The following is a 23,105-nucleotide window of genomic DNA, read 5'->3' on the forward strand; positions in this document are numbered from 1 at the left end:
ATTCAAGGCACACTTAACCAGCATGGCTACTGCAACATTCTGCAGCGATACGCCATCCCATCTGGTTTGGGCTTAGTGGGACTATCATTCGTTTTTCAACAGGACAATGACCCAACACATCTCCAGGCTGTGTAAGGGCTATTTTACCAAGAAGGAGAGTGATGGAGTGCTGCCACAGATGACCTGGCCTCCACAATCCCCCGACCTCAACCAAATTGAGATGGTTTGGGATGAGTCGGACCGCAGAGTGAAGGAAAAGCAGCCAACAAGTGCTCAGCATATGTGGGAACTCCTTCAAGACTGTTGGAAAAGCATTCCAGGTGAAGCTGGTTGAGAGAATGCCAAGAGTGTGCAAAGCTGTCATTACATTTACATTTTAGTCATTTAGCAGACGTTCTTATCCAGAGCGACTTAGTTAGTGAGTGCATACATTTTTCATACTGGCCCCCCGTGGAAAACGAACCCACAACCCTGGCGTTGCAAGCGCCATGCTCTACCAACTGAGCTACAGGGGACTAAAGGCAAAGGGTGGCTATTTGAAGAATCTCAAATATAAAGTATATTTTGATTTGTTTAACACTTTTTTGGTTACTACATGATTCCATGTGTTATTTCATAGTTTTGATGTCTTCACTATTATTCTACAATGTAGAAAATAGTAAAAAATAAAGAAAAACCCTTGAATGAGTAGGTGTTCTAAAACTTTTGACCGGTAGTGTATTATTATTATTAACCTCCGCCCCTGTTTATCACTTAACCTCCACCCCTCCCTCCTCCATCCCCTCATCCCCTCCCTTTGCCCCCCAAATCTCGACCTCGGATGCCAGGAATCCTCCAGAGCTCAGGCATCAGCACTTTTCCTTGCCCCCAGCTCAGGCCTGCTCGGAGGGGGATAGGTTTTCACTGCTGGCCCCCCTGCTTGGGGTTAGCATTGCACAACCACCACCCAACCTGGGGAGCTGTCAATCACCCTCACCATCCCTCACCAGGCAGTCTGGAGTGAGGAAGAGACTAGAAAGAGAGACCCAGTGAAGAACCAGGAACATTCCTCTGAACCAGACCTGACAAGGTATTGTGAAGTTATTTTGGTTTACCTGTGTGAGTCAATCACAGTGTTGCTGTGATTTGTCTGCATAGTGGTTCAGTATAGTGATGTAGTGATTTAGAATGATTTAGAATATACAGCCTGTCTGTAGTGATTGCAAACAGTATGGTGCACTGAGTGATTAACTTCTTGGTCAGAAACCGGTCTCTCAAGAATTTAAACTTTTCCTCTCGTGGGAAATTTATACATTTTATGCTTTGCCCTCCTTGTGCCCTGTAGATATGAAACGTACTAATATACTGTAGTTCTTTCAATTTGGCCCCATGAAGATAAGACCTTTTTTTTTTTCTGGCTGGAAAATTAATTTAGAAATTAATTACACAATGCATTTTTATGCCTTGCAGATACAGTATGCCATATTTCTGACAAAGAGAAATGTCCACTGTTTCACACTTTAAAAAAAACGTTCTGTGCAGTTCCAGTATGGAACTTCTGTACCTCTATACAGTTAAGTTACACAGGCCTACGCAGTATAGCCAGTGTGTGTGTATACGTATACTCCAGAAAATGCTAGGCATTTGTCTGTGAAGCTAATTTTGCTTTTAGTACATTTCTGTGGTGCTTTTGGAGCCAGCCCTGTCTCCAAAATGTGAGTAGAATAGGTAAAGGTCATTGTATTTTACAGTAACTTCAAACATAATAGTTTTATGCATGTTATTTACTCTGGAATATATACTATTAAGAATGCACTCCATAGGTAACATAATACAACATCTTTTAAAATAAGTGCTCTATATTTTTGATATCCCTATAATTACCTGTGTAAATCCCTGTATATATTTAGTGTATAGATTGTTATTCAGCCTGTAAATGTACAGTGCCTTGCAAAAGTATTCATCCCCCTTGGCCAATTTCCTATTTTGTTGCATTACAACCTGTAATTTAAATGGATTTTTATTTGGATTTCATGTAATGGACATACACAAAATAGTCCAAATTGGTGAAGTGAAATGAAAAAAATAACTTATTTCAAAAAATTCTAAAAAATAAATAACGGAAAAGTGGTGCGTGCATATGTATTCACCCCCTTTGCTATGAAGCCCCTAAATAAGATCTGGTGCAACCAATTACCTTCAGAAGTCAAATAATTAGTTAAATCAAGTCCACCTGTGTGCAATCTAAGTGTCACATGATCTGTCACATGATCTCAGTATATATACACCTGTTCTGAAAGGCCCCAGAGTCTGCAACACCACTAAGCAAGGGACACCACCAAGCAAGCGGCACCATGAAGACCGCTCCAAACAGGTCAGGGACAAAGATGTGGAGGAGTACAGATCAGGGTTGGGTTATAAAAAAAATATCCGAAGCTTTGAACATCCCACGGAGCACCGTTAAATCCATTATTAAAAAATTGAAAGAATATGGCACCACAACAAACCTGCCAAAAGAGGGCCGCCCAACAAAACTCACGGACCAGGCAAGGAGAGCATTAATCAGAGAGGCAACAAAGAGACCAAAGATAACCCTGAAGGAGCTGCAATGATCCACAGCGGAGATTGGAGAATCTGTCCATAGGACCACTTTAAGCCGTACACTCCACAGAGCTGGGCTTTACGGAAGAGTGGCCAGACAACAGCCATTGCTTAAAGAAAAAAATAAGCAAACACGTTTGGTGTTCACCAAAAGGAATGTGGGAGACTCCCCAAACATATGGAAGAAGGTACTCTGGTCAAATGAGACTAAAATTGAGCTTTTTGGCCATCAAGGAAAACGCTATGTCTGGCGCAAACCCAACACCTCTCATCACCCCGAGAACACCATCATGCTGTGGGGATGTTTTTCATCGGCAGGGACTGGGAAACTGGTCGGAATTGGAGGAATGATGGATGGCGCTAAATACAGGGAAATTCTTGAGGGAAACCTGTTTCAGTCTTCCAGAGATTTGAGACTGGGACGGAGGTTCACCTTCCAGCAGGACAATGACCCTAAGCATACTGCTAAAGCAACACTCGATTGGTTTAAGGGGAAACATTTAAATGTCTTGGAATGGCCTAGTCAAAGCCCAGACCTCAATCCAATAGAGAATCTGTGGTATGACTTAAAGATTGCTGTACACCAGCGGAACCCATCCAACTTGAAGGAGCTGGAGCAGTTTTGCCTTGAAGAATGGGCAGAAATCCCAGTGGCTAGATGTGTCAAGCTTATAGAGACATACCCCAAGAGACTTGCAGCTGTAATTGCTGCAAAAGGTGGCTCTACAAAGTATTGACTTTGGGGGGTGAATAGTTATGCACACTCAAGTTTTCAGTTTTTTGTCTTATTTCTTGTTTGTTTTTTTCACAACAAAAAAATGTTTTGCATCTTCAAAGTGGTAGGCATGTTGTGTAAATCAAATGATATAAACCCCCCAAAAATCCATTTTAATTCCAGGTTGTAAGGCAACAAAATAGGAAAAATGCCAAGTCATGTTTTTATTTTATTTTAATTTACAGTCATGTAAAACCTTGCAGGTACAGTGGGGAAAAAAAGTATTTAGTCAGCCACCAATTGTGCAAGTTCTCCCACTTAAAAAGATGAGAGAGGCCTGTAAAAAAATCCAGAAAATCACATTGTAGGATTTTTAATGAATTTATTTGCAAATTATGGTGGAAAATAAGTATTTGGTCAATAACAAAAGTTTCTCAATACTTTGTTATATACCCTTTGTTGGCAATGACACAGGTCAAACGTTTTCTGTAAGTCTTCACAAGGTTTCACACACTGTTGCTGGTATTTTGGCCCATTCCTCCATGCAGATCTCCTCTAGAGCAGTGATGTTTTGAGGCTGTCGCTGGGCAACACAGACTTTCAACTCCCTCCAAAGATTTTCAATGGGGTTGAGATCTGGAGACTGGCTAGGCCACTCCAGGACCTTGAAATGCTTCTTACGAAGCCACTCCTTCGTTGCCCGGGCCGTGTGTTTGGGATCATTGTCATAATGAAAGACCCAGCCACGTTTCATCTTCAATGCCCTTGCTGATGGAAGGAGGTTTTCACTCAAAATCTCACGATACATGGCCCCATTCATTCTTTCCTTTACACGGATCAGTCGTCCTGGTCCCTTTGCAGAAAAACAGCCCCAAAGCATGATGTTTCCACCCCCATGCTTCACAGTAGGTATGGTGTTCTTTGGATGCAACTCAGCATTCTTTGTCCTCCAAACACGACGAGTTTAGTTTTTACCAAAAAGTTCTATTTTAGTTTCATCTGACCATATGACATTCTCCCAATCCTCTTCTGGATCATCCAAATGCACTCTAGCAAACTTCAAACGGGCCTGGACATGTACTGGCTTAAGCAGGGGGACACGTCTGGCACTGCAGGATTTGAGTCCCTGGCGGCGTAGTGTGTTACTGATGGTAGGCTTTGTTACTTTGGTCCCAGCTCTCTGCAGGTCATTCACTAGGTCCCCCCGTGGGGTTCTGGGATTTTTGCTCACCGTTCTTGTGATCATTTTGACCCCGCGGGGTGAGATCTTGCGTGGAGCCCTAGATCGAGGGAGATTATCAGTGGTCTTGTATGTCTTCCATTTCCTAATAATTGCTCCCACAGTTGATTTCTTCAAACCAAGCTACTTACCTATTGCAGATTCAGTCTTCCCAGCCTGGTGCAGGTCTACAATTTTGTTTCTGGTGTCCTTTGACAGCTCTTTGGTCTTGGCCATAGTGGAGTTTGGAGTGTGACTGTTTGAGGTTGTGGACAGGTGTCTTTTATACTGATAACAAGTTCAAACAGGTGCCATTAATACAGGTAACGAGTGGAGGACAGAGGAGCCTCTTAAAGAAGAAGTTACAGGTCTGTGAGAGCCAGAAATCTTGCTTGTTTGTAGGTGACCAAATACTTATTTTCCACCATAATTTGCAAATAAATTCATTAAAAATGTGATTTTCTGGATTTTTTTTTCTCTATTTGTCTGTCATAGTTGACGTGTACCTATGATGAAAATTACTGTATACTGACAATACACACCCTGTGATATGATACACACACTTATGCAAGTGGCCATGAGGGGATTGATTCACTGTTGCGGTTGTGATTTGGCGTCAAGGGCAACAGGCTGGTCGCCTCATTTCTGACATATCTCCTGATCTTCCCTAATGGAGCTCTATTCTCCAGGGTTTCCATTACATGGGTATTACCATCCTGTTAGGGGGACTCTGACATCAGGGCAGGAAAGGATAAGGGAGACCCAGTTACCCCTCTTCAGCCTACATTCGTTTTGTCTCCAAAGCCCCATACACTACCCACCACTGTGACCTGTACGCTCTTGTTGGCTGGTCCTCACTACATGTCCGTCGTCAAACCCACTGGCTCCAGGCCATCTATAAATCACTGCTAGGCAAATCCCCGCCTTATCTTAGCTCATTGGTCACCATAGCAGCACCCACCCGTAGTCTGCGCTCCAGCAGGTATATCTCACTGGTCATTCCCAAAGCCAACACCTCCTTTGGCCGCCATTCCTTCCAGTTCTCTGCTGCCAATGACTGGAACGAATTGCAAAAATCTCTGAAGCTGGAGACTCTTATCTCCCTCAATAACTTTAAGCATCAGTTGTCAGAGCACCTTACCGATCACTGCACCTGTACACAGCCCATCTGAAATTAGCCCACCCAACTACCTCATCCCTATATTGTTATTTATTTTGCTCTTTTGCACCCCAGTATCTCTATTTGCACATAATCTCTTGCACATCTAGCATTCCAGTGTTAATACTATTGTAATTATTCTGCACTATAGCCTATTTATTGCCTTACCTCCATAACTTGCTACATTTGCACACACTGTATATATATTTTCTGTTGTATTTCTGACTTTATGTTTTTTTTACCCCATATGTAACTCTGTGTTGTTTTTATTGCACTACTTTGCTTTATCTTGGCCAGGTCGCAGTTGTAAATGAGAACCTGTTCTCAACTGGCTTACCTGGTTAAATAAAGGTGAAATAAAAAAAAATAAAAAATTCATGTGTCAGTGACTTCAGTGTATTGCTGGCAACCGTAGTGGAAGATGGGGAAGGGTCCAAGATCGTGCTGAGGCTAATGTCTTATTTTCATTTTGAGGAATGTTTCTTAACTTGATTAAACTCCACATTTTCAATGTTTTACTCATCATATGATGTAATAACACCAGTAGAATCATGCAACGTTTAAGTAAAAAACGATGTGAAATAATACATGTGCACTTCTAACTAAGTCATACTTAATTCCTTAAATAATTCTGAGTTGAGTGAGATTAGTGGACATGTCTATTATAACACAAGGTTATGACTTCCTGGTGGATGTTTTATACATTTTGATCTGTGACTGAATATATTTTATTTTTTTAGAAAGTGGGATATCCTAGTGGTCTGTCCTTCTGACCTCCCCACTATCCCCAATTACTTGTCTGTCTGAGATCGCATCACCATCCCTGCTCCTTGTCATTGTCAATCTGGGCTCTTGGGGCCTAACCGTGTCCCATTGTTTACCCCAAGAGTGTCTGGGTTCTGTCTGTCAATCAATTATAAAGTGCCTTCCTGAAGCTCTGTGGCTTAGGCCACATGCTAGGAATATTTACTGCTGTAGACAATTGGCGGACATATAGATTTGTCCTTGTAAGTCACTGTGGTGTGCCAGTTCTAAAACATACCATAGACAAGCTATCTATAGGACATATTTTGATGGACCAAATGTCTTGATGAAGCCGCAGAGTTGCAGTTGATTGATCATCAGCTGTGTGTCTTTGTATCTCTCTCTCTCTGTGTCCCCTTGTAACAACATTCAGACACATCAAAATGTCTGGACAAATCCCAGCACTCCCAGAATCCTTTGCTCCAGGAATAGATGGCGTGTTCTCGGACCGCATTGGCTTCTACTCTCTGGACTCCAACGTCCCTGGCCTGTCCAAGGTCATTCTCAACAAACTCAACATGAAGGATTATGGGGAATACAGGTAAATATAGGCTGACATGTAATCTGAAACACTCAATTACCAAGCAAGCACCCAACCAATAGCCCCATTTCACCAACCCCAAACGTGTGCGCGCTGTCACTACATTTTAAAAGCTACTTTGACCCTTAGGGCCACCATATCAAACCTGTAATATTTTCTGATTACACAATTTTACATCAATAAACAACATACTCACCCACAACATGATGGTAAAGTATTGATACTATTTGATGATTATTCTTTGTGTGAAAGCAGTTGTGTGTCTGTCTCACCCCAGGGCAGCTATGGAAGGGAAGACTAAGGGAGGGGTGTTCCGTAACTACAAGGAGATGTTCCAGAAAATGGAGGAGACGTTTAAATTCTGTGCCAGATGCAACAAGCTTCCACAGCACCTCTCAGAGGGCCAGACACTCAAGCGTTGTGTGAAGTGAGTCAAAACATTGAGGAGTTACAGGTCAATGAACGAAATGTGACCACAAAGTAGGGTTAAACTCATAAACTAATTTGATGAAAGTTATTAAAGTTGATAAATGTTTACTTGTATAGTTTCATTGCGTATAAAGGACTTGTCTACACTGACTGTACAAAACATTAGGAACACCTGCTCTTGTGGATGTCGATGAAGGCAGCCCTCCGCACCTCTCTGATTCAGAGGGGTTGGGTGAAATGCGGAAGACACATTTCAGTTGAATGCATTCAGTTGTACAACTGACTAGATATCCCCCTTTCTTTTCCCTTTCTTTCCACGACAGACTGACCAGGTGAATCCAGGTGAAAGCTATGATCCCTTATTGATGTCACCACTTCAATCAGTTTAGATGAAGGGAAGGTGACAGGTTAAAGAAGGATTTGTAAGCCTTGAGACAATTGAGATTGGATTGTGTATGTGTGCCATTCAGAGGGTGAATGGGAAAGACAAAAGATTTAAGTGCCTTTGAACAGGGTATGGTAGTAGGTGCCAGGCACACCGGTTTGAGTGTGTCAAGAACTGCAACGCTACTGGGTTTTTCACACTCAACAGTTTCCGTGTGTATCAAGAATGGTCCACCACCTAAAGGACATCCTGCCAACTTCACACAACTGTGGGAAGTATTGGAGTCAACATGGGCCAGCATCCCTGTGGAAAGCTTTCGACACCTTGTAGAGTCCATTGAGGCTGTTCTGAGGGCAAAAGGGGGTGCAACTTAATATTAGGAAGGTGTTCCTAATGTTCTGCATGTTATACACTGTATACAGTACGTTTCTAACTTCTATATATTTGTCATCCCGAGTGGCGCAGTGGTCTAAGGCAATGCATCGCAGTGCCAGCTGTGCCACTAGAGATCCTGGTTCGAATCCAGGCTCTGTCGTAGCCGGCCGCGACCGGGGGCGGCGCACAATTGGCCCAGCGTCGTCCAGGGTAGGAGAGGGAATGGCCGGCTGGGATGTTGGTAGAGCATGGCGTTTGCAACGCCAGGGTTGTGGGTTCGATTCCCACGGGGGGCCAGTATGAAAAAAATATATAATGTATGCACTCACTAACTGTAAGTCGCTCTGGATAAGAGCGTCTGCTAAATGACTAAAATGTAAAAAATGTAAAATGTATATTTGCTTATCAAAAAAGAGCAGATAACTTCCACATTTGCCTGCCAACCCCTCGATGCACTCTCTACAACATGACATCATTCTATGGTCAGCAATGTCATAACGCAGAAGGGAAGGTATTTTGATCTATTCCCCAATAGCTGTCATGTGTTAAGCATGTTGACCAGTGCCGTCCACACAACACATTCATGTGCAGCTCATTTCTTCAACAACATGATGATAGGACAGTTAGGTGCAGACAGAACTGAAGACTCACTGGATCCTAGCCAAGGGCAGATTTAGCCAGGCGTTCCGACTCTCTCATCTCTCAGCAACTCTATGACTTTGTCCAGTTGGAGAAGACGATTTGTTGAACTCAACCTGCAGTTTCTAATGACACGTCAAGTCTATCATATTTCAATATAAGAATCTATTATTGACCATAGTGGTAAGCAATTTATATCTACAAACTTCTCCATGACAGACTTTCGTCATTCAGTTCCATTCCAGCCGGAAAGCTTCATAGCTGTTACACAAACAGTATAGACACATCAAACCTGGGTTCAAATAACATTTGATTTCTTTCAAATACTTTGAGCATATGATTGAGCCTGTCTGAAGCGCCAGCTGGGCATTTTTGAGGCTCAGGAGATTCCAGCTACAATGGCCTGTCCCAGACAAGGAAAGTACAACCGATTCCTGGGGACGCAAGACAGAGCTGTTCGCATTATTGCAATGTCGACTAGGGGTGGCAGGGTCTTTGGCATAAAGGATTATCACCTATAAACCCATGGGAAAACGTATTCACTGGTGGGTTGTGATTTATGACTCGAAAGATAGCTTTTGTCAGAATTTGGCATTTCACAAAATAACTTCCAATAGCTTTAGGTATAGTTCACAGACTAAAGGACATTTTTGTAACCTCTGCACTAGACAATAGTTTGAAAACACTTCACTACCATTAATTCAGAGACTCGCTGCCCAGAAAGTGGATAAACGACTTTGTCCAGTCTGGATCACCTCATCAGCACTGAGGGTATTTGAAAGTGGCTCTGGACAAGGGTGACTGATAATTGAATACATGTTAATCTAAATGTAACCAGGTCTGGGGCTTAGAGTGGTGGATGATGGGTGAGTGTATTATGGTCTCAGAGAGTAGCCAGGCAGCCACCCCGTCGACAGCATTATCTCACCACCTAAACCATGTGGCCAGGCACAAGACCGGTGGTTGTATAATCAGCAGTAAATTCCCACCTAAATTCTGTCCTTTACCGCAGCTATTTAACACCGGCTGCTCTTGAAAACAGGACAGACTCCAACAGAGTCTTAAATGTGTCAAAATGCCTCCATTGATAGCTAAGGTCAGAGTTTGAACCTGGCCGTGGCATGACTCTACACACCAATGTGATATGGCTACTATTAATATACCAAGACAAAATAGCCACTAATCTCACAAGAAGCAAGCCTGTGATGTGATTCCAAAGACGCACTCTATTTGCATGTTCAACATAAATGTCATCCTCCTCTTTGCCCTTATTTCCTCTGTTCTCACACAGGTGTCTGAATGTATACTACTGCACAAAGGAGTGTCAGAAGAAGGACTGGCCTCAACATAAGATGTTCTGTGAGAAGCTGCGTCTAGTGGCAGTTGATCGGCTGGTGGAGTGGCTTATGTTCACAGGTGAGACGTAGAAAGGTGTGGGAGAGAGCTGATATTGTAACACATTTCTTGACCATTTCTTCTGTACTTATAGTCCCACACTCTCAGCTTTTTGAAAGTGCAACCAATTCAAATATCAGTTCATTGCAATGCAATATTGAAATTCAAGAAAATCTGAATACACAGTGTCTGAAACTTTAAAATGGCGTATAACAATGTTCAATATTAGGACCATCATTTTTTAAAATGTCACTATTGTTTTGTATGATATTCCATAGTATAACTAGGTTTTCTGTGCTACTAAATGACGACATACAGTCATCAAGGGTCCATATTTATTTCATACTGCTTCTCTTTGCCACCCAATCAGGAGATCTCCCATTCACCACAGAGAAGTGGTCCCTGCCAGCAGCAGAGGTGAAGGGCTGGGACGACTGGCTTGCCATGCAAGGTGACCTAACCCCCCGTCTGGACGCCATCTTGTCTAGCACAAATATGGGAGCGCTTTGGAAAAATGCCTCTAGGCCACGACCAGAAGATGCTGACCTGAGAGATTCTGTATGGCGAGTTGAGAGCGAGTTCCTGTCTCGGGCACTTTCTGTTGGCATGGCGATAAGACTCTTTGGCCTAGATCCTTACTTCAAACCACTCACCATCCATCTAGCAGGGGCCGGCCTAAATGAGACGATGGGAGCCCGATTGACAGACTTTGATGAACTGGACCGAATGTTTCCTGGACACAAGGGTCTGGAGGTGGTGATGGTGGGGCCAGAGGTGGTGGATGGGCCCATCATGAGGCCCCCTCTGACGAATTTTGGCCCCAAGACGAAGACCTTTATCAGTGCCTACAAGGGCCTCTACCACCAGTTCTATGAGGATATGGTAGAGACCGAGAAAGCAGCTAAGCCAGATCTGGTGGTTGGATTCCATCCAGGTAAACATTTCCTTGTTTTAAATTCAATCCAATTTAAAAGAGGGTTAGGGTTGAAAGAACGGTAGTTGGCATAATGAGTTGAATGCCCTCTTCAGAGTTCTGAGAAGTCTGTTTTTGTTTGAAACATGTTATTGCCAGATTTGCTGCGTCAAGCTATTTTAAGGGTCTTATCTCGGCACCCAGAACCAAATCTCGCGTGTGCCCTGGCCATCTGGTAACAGTCTGTCCTGACAGATTAAGCAGAGTCAAACTCAAGTGGTCAGCTGTCTTTGAGAGGAAAATGGTCTGCTTTAGAGCCAGGATGATGGGGGAGGAGGAGAGTGTTACTCACTAAATTAGAAAGATGTGTTTAGGCCAGACTTTTACTGGCGTCTTAGTGATTCATGGCGACAGCTGGGCCGAACCTGGCACCTGATTGCTGGACTCTACGCAATCTCCTGCTGCGAGGGAGAGTTCCAGTCCCCCCTGGAGTTTACTTAACACGCAGCCCCCAACCCCGTTAACACCCCTGGCAGTGTCCTTTTCACATCCAAACCCAAGCAACCCTATCCCATAGTCAAGCCCCGTCTCTGTAGGTACTAATGAAAGCTGAGAACTGCTAAGAGGGCGAAGGTAATAAAGTAGTTTAATTCTAATGCCACATGTAAAGGTGGTCCAAGCAAGGCTCTTTACAATGCATTGACAACAGTGATGCATCTAACTTCAAAACATGCACTTATTTTATCTGTTACTCTTTTAACAGTAACTTGACTTACTGATACAGTCTAGTATCTTCTCTGGTTGAAACTGGCTAATCTCTACAGTGTTTCAAACAATCCAGAATGGTTATTTGCCAAGAATGTTTGACTCTCCAACTGGAAACTCCACAAAGACAGCTGATGGAGGAGTAATTAGTGACATCATCACAGCAAAGATAGAGACTGAAGCAGAGACCCCATATAAAACCTTAATAAAACACATGCAAGTCCAACTTTTCTGTACTTGGTTTAGTCATTGAAAGCCATCTTACACTGCCTTTTCTCCTCCTTACAATGTTAAACTACCCTCATAGAAGAAGTATAACGAATCCAGATAATGGTCCTAACTGTGGTATATTTAGTATCTTTGTCCCACATTCAAAATGGCGGCCGGCCCTGTAGCCGGTGGTTATTGCGACCATTAACAGTCATGATGTAAATGAGCTCCTGAGTGGCGCAGTGGTCTAAGGCACTGCATCGCAGTCCTAACTGTGCCACTAGAGATCCTGGTTCGAATCCAGGCTCTGTCGCAGCCGGCCGCGACCGGGAGACTCATGGGCGGCGCACAATCGGCCCAGCGTCGTCCAGGGTAGGGGAGGGAATGGCCGGCAGGGATGTAGCTCAGTTGATAGAGCATGGCGTTTGCAACGCCAGGGTTGTGGGTTCGATTCCCATGGGGGCCCAGTATTTAAAAAAAAATGTATTCACTAACTGTAAGTCGCTCTGGATAAGAGCGTCTGCTAAATGACGTAAATGTAATGATGTGGTGTCTCTCTGTCACCTTACCTCCTAGAGGGATAAACGCTGCTTAGTCCGTGTTAAATGTTTTATCGCCATTTAAATTGTAACCTTGGGTGTATATTTCATAACATGCATTATTCACCCGCAAATCCTCTCCTTCTTAGGTGTGTGTTCTCTCGCGAGACATGATGGGGGCATAAGACTGTGTTTCATTTGATACCCTACATTAGAAGCTTTACACTGTCCCTGTAATAGTATCCCTCGGGACGCCTTTTCTGAACATGCACTCCATTGCTGCTGACATTCCTGTATGCTTTAATGTGACCCCTTCGATATCCATATTTTGAATGAGATATGGACACTTTCTGTGTGCAAAACAGTGTATGCACATTAGATTGTATTCTCTTTTTTTGTTTTTGTCTGATTTATATTTTTTCAGATTCAACTTGAGACTCATTCAATGTATTGTCCATACTTGAGGAGATTCATGTGTATGTTTCTCTTTGTGTCCCAGGGTTTCATGCCACACAGGGTCTGGGAGAAGGCTGGCTGCCTAGCCTCCTCCTCCTGAGAGATTTCAACATCCCCTCATTCTTCACCATGTACAAGTAAGTCACCTCACCTCTATGCTTTAAGACAGTGGTGTTCAGGAGTGGTGTTCAGAAGTTCTTTCTGACCATCTTACCTGACCAGGACCTGACAAGTTATAGGGTTTTCACTGGTCAGGTCAAGTAGTAAGGCTTTGCTCAAAGCTAGGATTGTTGTTGACTTAAATAGGGTTCAGATATCATGTTGTGTGTTTTTCTGTCTGTCCACAGTGAGATGGAACTGAACTATTCCCTGCAAATTCTGTCTGAGTTGGAAATGCATATCAAGGGCAGTGGCCCCAACCCCTTTTCATCCCTGAAGCCAGAGCAGGTCCAGGCCTGTCCCAACAAACCACCTTCATACTGCAACTCCCACTTCCTCTATTTTCAGGGCCTATGGGAGCAAGAAGAGCTTCAGCAATCGGACAATTATAAAACTTATTGGAAGGCTTAAAAAGTATAAAATGAATAGCCTCTGGATAGCCACATTAGCATCCTATATTGCATGCGTCGTCCGGGTTTGGCCGGGGCAGGCTGTCATTTTAAATAAGAATTTGTTCTTAACTGACTTGCCTAGTTAAATAAAGGTTCAAAAAACGTATTCATATGGATGCTTTTAGTGTTGCTTATATGCATAGGCAAAATGCATTATGGTGTTGCTCTCCATTGTATCTCTTGTGTATGATGAACCAATGAAGCTATATACATTTATGGTGCCTGTGTGTCTAGTTTTAATGCTGATCATTCACTTAGTTTGCTAAAGCCTACATGTTTTGTGTGCACACAATCAGTGGTGTAAAGTACTTAAGTAAAAATACTTTAAAGTACTACTTAAGTAGTTTTTTTGGGGTATCTGTACTTTTCTATTTATATTTTTGACAACTTTTACTTTTACTTCACTACATTCCTAAAATATTGTACTTTTTACTCCAGACATTTTCCCTGATAACCCAAAGTACTCGTTACATTTTGAATGCTTAGCAGCATAGGAAAATTGTGAAATTAATGCACTTATCAAGAGAACACGTGGTCATTCCTACTGCATATGGTCTGGCGGACTCACTAAACACAAATGCATCTTTTGTAAATAATGTCTGAGTGTTGGAGTGTGCCTCTGGCTATCCGTAAATGTTAATATAAGGAATTTGAAATGATTTATACTTTTACTTCTACTTTTGATACTTAAGTATATTTGAGCAATTACATTTACTTTTGATACTTAAGTATATTTAAAACCAAGTACTTTTAGACTTTTACTCAAGTATGACAATTGGGTACTTTTTCCACCACTGCACACAATTGCATGCAGACCAACCAGCTGAATAGTGAAACTGAAAACTAATTTGGTTAATAAATACAATAAAATTATGTTACACAGATAAGTGGACGTTCCAGAAGTGTGAAAATTGTCCATCAATATTTGAAGTTTAATTATGAATAATTCAGTGTCGAAACCGAGGAGTGCAATTAATTCCATCCCATTGACTCAATCCAATCCACATCTATAGATGCTTGCCCCAGTCTTGAATAGACCTACAACTCCATCTTGTGGATCAAAATCATAAATGCACTCCTGAATACAGTCAAATGTCCTATCTGTGATAAAAGTGCAATTTTAGAATAATAATAATATGCCATTTAGCCAAAGTGACTTACAAGAAGGCTATGGTAGGCCGATATATAAGCTTACACATTCAGGTATTTAGGCCTTCGTATACTGAACAAAAATATGAAAACAACATGCAACAATTTCATTGATTTTACTGAGTTACAGTTCATATGAGGAAATCAGTCAATTTAAATGAATTCATTGGGCCCTAATCTATGGATTTCACATGACTGGAAATACAGATATGAATCTGTTGGACACAGATACCTTAACAAAAATGGGCCTCACAATGGGCCTCAGGATCTCATCACTGTTCACAACGTTGACATCAGCAAACCACTCGCCCACACGACACCATACACGTGGTCTGCGCTTGTGAGGCCGGTTGGACAACCTGCCAAATTCTTTAAAACAAGGTTGGAGGCGGCTTATGGTAGAGAAACATTCAATTCTCTGGCAACAGCTCTGGTGGACATTCCTGCAGTCAGCATGCCAATTGCACTCTCCCTCAAAACTTGAGACATCTGTGGCATTGTGTTGTGTGACAAAACTGCACATTTTAGAGTGGGCTTTTATTGTCCCCTGCACAAGGTGCACCTGTGTAATGATCATGCTGTTTAATCAGCTTCTTGGTATGCCACACTTGTCAAGTAGATGGATTATCTTGGCAAAGGAGAAATGCTCACTAACAGGGATGTAAAGAAATGTGTGCTAAAAAAATTGAGAGAAATAAGCTTTTTGTGCTTATGGAACATTTCGGTGATCTTTTATTTCAGCTCATGAAACATGGGACCAATACTTTACATGTTGTTTGTATTTTTGTTCAGTGTATATATTTAGGCCTACATATATATATATATATATATATATATATATATTGAATCTAAACTGGAGATTCTTCAAAGCTTATGAAAATCTATATTACAACAGCCTGCTACTGACTAGTATACAGCCTTTAGCATAGCCTACTGTATGCAATATTTTCTATTCGTTCAAAAAAACAATAATATTGTCCTACAAGTGGAATGAGTTTAGGGAAAGTTTATATGAAGGAACTGCGACCATCTGAAGAGACGGGAAGGGTCTAGAGTTGTCAGACAGTTCTGGAAGGGGGAGCACAGGTGGTATAAGTGGCTGGCGCAGCCATCGCTGCAAACCAAGCAAGCTCCGTGAGAAGAGTAATTCAGCAACGTGCGTTACTTCAAGAGTTCCAATGACAGATACCAAGAGGTAAGCAAATGGCTTTATTGATCGAGAATTACCAGGTACGCTAACGTGTGTGCATGGTCTCTCCCCTGCCTCATGTTCGTGTTATGCTTTAAAGGTAGACACTGAATGTCCCCATGGGTTTTACTACGTCTATTGCGGGACTGGACACGCTATGGCATTCAAATATGCACTGAGGACTTACTGAAGGAACGTAGGCCTGCATTCAGATGTAGTCAAGGCCATGATGGTTTTCTGTGTCTCATAACTCTATTGTCACTGTCAATATGATGTTCAATTTATATGTAGTATTTCCTCTACTAAAGGAATTTGTCATTCTGTTCTGTGCTTTAAAAACATTGTCATCTGGATCTGGGTCTAACAACACAACATATCGAACACAACCTATTTTTTTTACTGATATTTCAAGGATTTATTATATAAGTATTGTAATGTGTGTTTCATGTGCCATGTTCTCGAACAATCCCCCCCCCGCCTCCTCCCTCAACCCTCTCCATATATGGCAGACCAAATACTCCAATCTAAAAATAAGGGACATGTGCTTCACGGTGGTCAGTAGTGGTCTTTAGGATTGGGTAGCACACCAATGAAAAATAGCTGTAAGACAGGTCTCATTCAAGTCATGAAGTCATGATTTGATCCCATCTGATGTGAGTTGGGGTCTGAACCCTGGCAAATACATTTGCCTTTCATGTATTAACATATTTTTTTTCTGTGATGTGGGATTCCTTTTTAACCCCTCCATGACCAACCCCACCAGCCACCCACACACTCACCTTATTATAGAAATCCCCTCATTGAGTATAGGGTGTTGTGTTTCTATTGCATGCATTTCTGTGGTTAGTTCATTCTCATTGTAAAAACATTTTTTTCACACATTTTACAAACTCTCTTGCCGTTGAAGTGTGTTAGAAAAGGCCTACTTTTTATTCTCCCTGTCAAGTTTTAATTCAAAAAAGCTGAATGTGGTCCTATAGCATTATTGATGCTTTAAAATAATTATGAAAAATTGCACATATGTGACCCGTTTCCGTATGTCACAAGTCACGACTTCACAGGAGAGCCGTTTGAACGTTTAAAAAAGATATGTATATCAAAATACGTTTTTTTTTTGGCAGAAATGCCTTCTAGAACATGTGAACTTTCATGTGCCTTAATAACAAACTTGTATGCCATCTGTAAATACAAATACAATTATTGTCTCCATCTACCACTCCCTAGTGCCCCAGCACCAGGGGGTAAGGCCAAGGCCATGGCCTTCAAGTCTCAGAAAGAGATGTTTCAGAAGATGGAGGAATCGTTCAAATTCTGCGCCAGTTGCGGAAAGCAGCCTGGTCAGGTTTCAGATGCACAAAAACTCAAACGCTGTGTGAGGTAATTATGAGAAAGACAGAATAAAAAATATACTTGAACATGAAACTTGCACTCCATTATGTATTGTACTGGTTACATGATCCAAAATAGTTATCTGGTTGGAAGTGGGTGTACTGTCCTCACAGGTTCTTCCTTTCCCTTCCATCCTCTCCCTCATCTTCCTCCTTCTGACTACCCCAGGTGTCTGAATGTCTACTATTGCAGTAAAGAGTGTCAGAAGGCTGATTGGCCTCAGCACAAGAAGGTCTGCTCGGAGTTGCGTCTAGTAGCCATTGACCGACTGGTGGAATGGCTTGTGTTCAAAGGTGAGAGAAAGAGAAGGCAGATAAAAGAGGAACGAGCCATGACATTGGGCCAATTGCTGCATGATTGTCGTGATTTAGATTAACAATGTGCACTGAGGGTCCTGACATCGACACTAGCAAGAGCCATCGTCCTCTGTTATTTGTCAAGATGAAAGCACCACCTATCTGAGATCATTTTGAAAAATGAATTAAAAAGGTGTTCCACAGGGTTCGATTCTAGGAGGACCATTTCCTATTAATGTTTTATGACAGTTATTGTCTGAACAGTGTATTCAAATAAATAAAAATAGACAACACCAGGAGGATAGCACCAACTTCTGGATAGCCCAGACTGATTTCATACTCCCCCTTCCTCTTACCCAATCAGGAGACCTCCCATTCTCTACACAGAAGTGGACCCGACCACAAGGGGAGGTGAAGGGTTGGGATGACTGGCTTGCCATGCAAGGGGACCTCACCCCACGTCTGGACGCCATCTTGTCTGGCACTAATATGACAGACCTTTGGACCAATGCCGGCAGGCCCAAGCCAGAGGACGATGACCTGAGAAAGTCGATTTGGCGGGTATCGAGCGAGTTCTTCTCACGGCCGATGACTATTGCCCTAGGGTTTAGACTGTTTGGCTTAAACCCATATTCCAAACCCCTCACCATCCACTTGATAGGGGTTTCTGACAGTGAGACCCTGGGAGCACGACTGACGGACTATGATGAACTGGACCGAATGTTCCCTGGACACAAAGGTCTGGAGGTGGTGATGGTGGGGCCAGAGGTGGTGGACGGGCCAATCATGAGGCCCCCACTGACTAACTTTGGCCCCAAGACGAAGACCTATATCAGTGCCTACAAGGGCCTCTACCACCAGTTCTTTGAGGAGCTTGTGGAGACAGAGAAAGCAGCTAAGCCAGATCTGGTGGTTGGATTTCACCCAGGTGAGAAGCTCTGCCATTGTGCAATGTCCAGCTTTTCAAGGAAATAGAATTGACAAAGTTTGTGTTTGCTAAAACTCCAGTTATCTCATGATAAAACAAATGGGCAAGAAACAGATTAGGAGCTGTTCTTGTCTGAGCTAAGCTCTGTTTGACTTCCTCTGTCTCCTATAGGGTTTGATGCCAGTCAAGGCCTCGATCAGGGCTGGCTACCAACACTGCTGCTCCTCAGGGACTACGAGATCCCTTCCTTGTTTACTGCACTAGAGTAAGCCCCACATAACCCTGATCTAAATACCCTCCATAGCATAATAGAATCCTCCATCTTTACCAAATCAAATCACATTTTATTCATCAACATGCTTTGTAAACAACAGGTGTAGGCTAACAGTGAAATGCTTACGGGCCCTTCCCAACAATGCAGAGAGAAAGAAAATAGAGAAATAACAAAATTAAAATACGTAATAATAAAAGTAATAGATACACAATGAGTAACGATAACGTGGCTGTATAGAAGGGGTACCTGTGCCGAGTCGATGTGCAGGGGTACAACGTTATTGAGGTAGATATGTACATATAACTAGGAATAAAGTGTCAGATAGTAAACAGTAGCAGCGTATGTGATGAGTCAAGAGTTAGTGCAAAAAGGGTCAATGCGGATAGTCCAGTAGCTATTTGGTTAACTATTTAACTATCTTTTTGCCATAACTGTTTTGACTCATCACATAAGCTGCACAAAGTCTGGAATCAACAGGACCCAGAACAGCTTCTACCCCCAAGCCATAAAACGGCTAAATAGTTAGTCCGGTAGCTATTTGGTTAACTATTTAACTAACTATTTAGCAGTCTTATAGCATGGGGGTAGAAGCTTTTCTGGGTCCTGTAGATTCCAGACTTGGTAGCAGAGAGAACAGTCTATGACTAGGGTGGCTGGAGTTTTTGACAATTTTTAGGGCCTTCCTCTGACACCGCCTGGTATAGAGGTCCTGGATGGCAGGGAGCTCGGCCCCATTCGTACGCAGTACCCTCTGTAGAACCTTGTGATCGGATGCCAAGCAGTTGCCATACCAAGCGGTGATGCAGCCAGTCAAAATGCTCTCAATGGTCCAACTGTAGAATATTTTGACTATCTGATGGCCCATTGGCAACTGCTTGGCATGTGACCGCAAGGCGCTACAGAGGGTAGTGCGGATGGTCCAGTACATCACTGGGGCCGAGCTCCTTGCCATCCAGGATTAGCACTTTAATAATACTCACTTGTTTAGCATAATATCATGGTGCATTGTATGATGTAATATATTTACTAACATTCACAAACACACATTATCTTCACAATGCTGAGACCTACCTATGGTATCTAACTTAGCTTTAGAACACCCCCCCATACTCCCTCTATATCCCAGATTGCCCCTTTATATTCATCTGTATTGTGTGTGTGTGTGTGTGCTCACTGTTGTCTACTACATAGAATTTAGTGTGTAATTGTTGATCCTGCCTGATCCCCGCAGGAAGACAGAGATGACCTACTGCTTGCAGATCCTCTCGGAGTTGGAGATGGATTTAAAATGCAGTGGAGTCAACCCCTTTGCCTCCCAGAAACCAGAGCAGGTCCAGGCCACTCCTAACAAACCACCTGTATATTGCAACTCCCATTACTTCTGCTTCCAGGGCCTACTGGAGACAGTGGAGTTTGAAGAACCAGAGGACGATTGAGAATTGAATTGACGTCAAACACTAACGGGACATTGTTATTCAAGACACAAAGAAGATTTTAGGAGTAGGGAGAAGACAAGGATATCATATTTTTCAACTCAAAGTGAGAAAAATAAGTGCAATGCCTCATTGAAAAACAATAACAGTAGTTCAGTCAAGAGCGTAGTGACGTTTAAGCATTTGCATCGACTATCGAATTGCTCTTCCATAATAAGTGGAATTAAATTGAACGTTTATATCTCACAATTTGAATTGACCCATACAAAACCATTGTCTTGTTGGCAGGCAATAGATCCTTTGCATAGATTTTGGACAGTAGCATATTGCACTCATTTTATATGCAAGCCATGTGTTTCTGAGCCAGTGTACAATGAAGTGACAGTTATGTACATCTACATACTATGTTATCTATGAAATTGAGTTTGCATGTTGCTACACTTACTATGGTTCAACAAACTGCTTACAGGAGATAGAGGGTGCTTTTCTAATTGCAGTCACAATGATCATTTAAAAAACGGTTCAAAAAGCAGAACTAACACACAATAATTAGTTAAGCCAAGTTGCTGGTATACTGGAACATGTTTAATTGCAGAAGAGGACAGCAGCATGTAGGTTTTCGATTTGCTTAGTTCATTATTTATTTTAAATACTATCAGCTGTTAGGTTGCTGAAATAATTAAGCAAATCTAAATTTGTGTGTGGTCCTACATCTATAATTTTTCTAATCTATAAACACCTCAATGACATCAAGTGTACCTGTGGATTTTACATTTGAAGTCATAAAAAAGACAAGAAGGCCACATATTCTTGCATTATGTTGATTTATTTCAAGGTATTTGTTAGTAGTATTAAAGCAGTTGAGATTGGCAATAGTCCCCACAGTAACCAAGTCATCATGGCGACAATAGTCACAGTTAGGCAGATTATAGTTAGGGTAGTGTCTGTAACCGAAGACGGGCCAGAGGATGTCAACAGACAGGTACAACACCACAGCCACTATGTTGACACCCAACTCCAACAGCTCCATTCCATTACAGGAGATGAAGCATTCAAGTAGCTTGATCAGATGGATGAGTATGATGAGCACAGTGACAGGGAGGCAAACTATATAGACCACAATGCACCACACCATGGCAGGCGGGCAGATGACCCACCGCACACCCAGGAAGTAGTTTGTGGCGCAGGCCAGGATGATGCAAGCCAAGACGGCCTCTATGAAGCGGAGGACCCCCTGAGACTGGACAAATAGCCCTCCAGACACTTAATTTTCCTTATGATGAGAAGATGACGCAGAAGATACTGCTGATGTAGGACAGGCAAGCAAATTTGATGGCGAAGATGAGTGTGGTGGCTGCGAACATGACCGTGCACCAGTGGCGGTCGGTGCCGTTTAAGATTAGGAAGGACAACTTTTTTTTAAATGAGCATGGCCTTATTTCTATTGCAACATATTGGATGACTGTCATTCATATTCCATTCACCCAGCTCAATGTAACATCGATAGGTTTAGGCTACTACATGATACAAAAAATTTCCCAATAACCATCATGAGGTTGCTACAACCTAGCCTACGAATGAAAGTTTACAACGTAGGTGCACGGGTTGAGAGCACATGTTTTGTAATCAAGGACACAGACAGTTACACATTCAATACCGCCTTGCACACTCTTGCCTGCATCTAGCTGATCTAGGGCGTAATCATTAGTCCAAACAGTTGCAAACGATAGTTTCTATTGGACAAATTCAGGTATGTTTATCCCCGTTACGTTCCATTTGGTTCCATTTAAGAAATGTTTTAACATAATCGGCGTAATGAACACCCCTGATCACCCACACACACAGTTCACTTTCATAGCAGCCACATACAAACAGCATGATCACATTGCTCGTTGTATAATTCCTTCTCGCATCTACTCGCTCTCCTCCTCTCACCTTTTCCCTTCGCTTGTGGACTTCAGTGCACAACACAACAGCTGTCTGTGACCAGGCAAAAAAAAAATCCAAGCCAAACCTTCATACCATAACCGCTACACACAGCCTACATCGTTGTCACCATATTACGTCATAGTCAACATAGCTACTAGAACTAACGCGTTAGTAAACCTGCTACAATCATGCAGTGCAGTGTATAGCAAGTACTTTAGCAGTTACACCAGCTTACCTTGACTTGGAAGAGTTCTAGTTTTGGATAGCCTTAGCCAGCTAGCTAACATAGCATCCCTTTCTGTTTAAGCCGCGTGTTTGAGTAGGCTAAACTAGCTAGCTGCATTTGCTAGCTAAGTAAGTGAAAGTGAAACAAATACCAACGAAATATACAGTAGCTAGCTCTCTCTCTTGCTTCTTAATTTTTGAAGAAATTAACTATTGTCTTTCTCTTTGAGTCATCTAACTTACTCACCACATTTTATGAACTGCAGTGCTAGCTAGCTGTAGTTTATGCTTTCAGTACTAAATTCATTCTCTGATCCTTTGATTGGGTGGACAACATGTCAGTTCATGCTGCAAGAGCTCTGATAGGTTCGAGGACATCCTCCGGAAGTAGTCATAATTACTGTGTAAGTCTATGTATGGAAGGGGGTGAGAACCGTGAGCCTCTTAGGTTTTGTATTGAAGTCAATGTACCCGTAGTAGGACGGAAACTAGCTGTCCTCCGGCTACACCATGGTGCTGCCCCAGAGAGTGCTGTTGAGGCTACTGTAGACCTTCATT

The 23,105-nt window shown here is 42.4% G+C and overlaps 2 protein-coding genes across 2 annotated transcripts; both read left to right on the top strand.

Annotated features, from left to right (window-relative positions):
* Window positions 1–843: 843 nt before the first annotated feature.
* LOC121567300 (putative protein MSS51 homolog, mitochondrial) lies at window positions 844–13,951 on the top strand. The gene is made up of 7 exons (XM_041877240.2): window positions 844–1,069; window positions 6,851–7,018; window positions 7,296–7,445; window positions 10,138–10,262; window positions 10,612–11,175; window positions 13,168–13,261; window positions 13,472–13,951. Exons 2-7 carry the CDS (start codon window positions 6,861–6,863, stop codon window positions 13,692–13,694), a joined length of 1,314 nt encoding a protein of 437 aa, XP_041733174.1. The 5' UTR covers window positions 844–1,069; window positions 6,851–6,860; the 3' UTR covers window positions 13,695–13,951.
* A 1,972-nt stretch (window positions 13,952–15,923) lies between these two features.
* On the top strand, window positions 15,924–21,142 carry mss51 (MSS51 mitochondrial translational activator). Its single transcript, XM_041898141.2, has 6 exons — window positions 15,924–16,079; window positions 17,298–17,450; window positions 17,631–17,755; window positions 18,123–18,686; window positions 18,858–18,951; window positions 20,192–21,142. The coding sequence occupies exons 1-6, from the start codon at window positions 16,063–16,065 to the stop codon at window positions 20,394–20,396; spliced, it is 1,158 nt and encodes a 385-aa protein (XP_041754075.1). The 5' UTR covers window positions 15,924–16,062; the 3' UTR covers window positions 20,397–21,142.
* The last annotated feature ends 1,963 nt before the right edge of the window (window positions 21,143–23,105 follow it).

The sequence above is a fragment of the Coregonus clupeaformis genome, chromosome 1 (genome assembly GCF_020615455.1).
Source record: "Coregonus clupeaformis isolate EN_2021a chromosome 1, ASM2061545v1, whole genome shotgun sequence".
In the NCBI taxonomy this organism is placed as follows: Eukaryota; Metazoa; Chordata; class Actinopteri; order Salmoniformes; family Salmonidae; genus Coregonus; species Coregonus clupeaformis.

What these genes read in the sequence shown, in the direction of transcription:
- LOC121567300 (XM_041877240.2), top strand. Translation starts at nt 6,861, where the DNA reads ATGTCTGGACAAATCCCAGCACTCCCAGAATCCTTTGCTCCAGGAATA. An exon ending in GGTGGTTGGATTCCATCCAG is followed by an intron (nt 11,176 to 13,167) that starts GTAAACATTTCC and finishes TTTGTGTCCCAG; the next exon opens with GGTTTCATGCCACACAGGGT. An exon ending in TCATTCTTCACCATGTACAA is followed by an intron (nt 13,262 to 13,471) that starts GTAAGTCACCTC and finishes GTCTGTCCACAG; the next exon opens with TGAGATGGAACTGAACTATT.
- mss51 (XM_041898141.2), top strand. An exon ending in AAACTCAAACGCTGTGTGAG is followed by an intron (nt 17,451 to 17,630) that starts GTAATTATGAGA and finishes TGACTACCCCAG; the next exon opens with GTGTCTGAATGTCTACTATT. An exon ending in TCCTTGTTTACTGCACTAGA is followed by an intron (nt 18,952 to 20,191) that starts GTAAGCCCCACA and finishes TGATCCCCGCAG; the next exon opens with GAAGACAGAGATGACCTACT.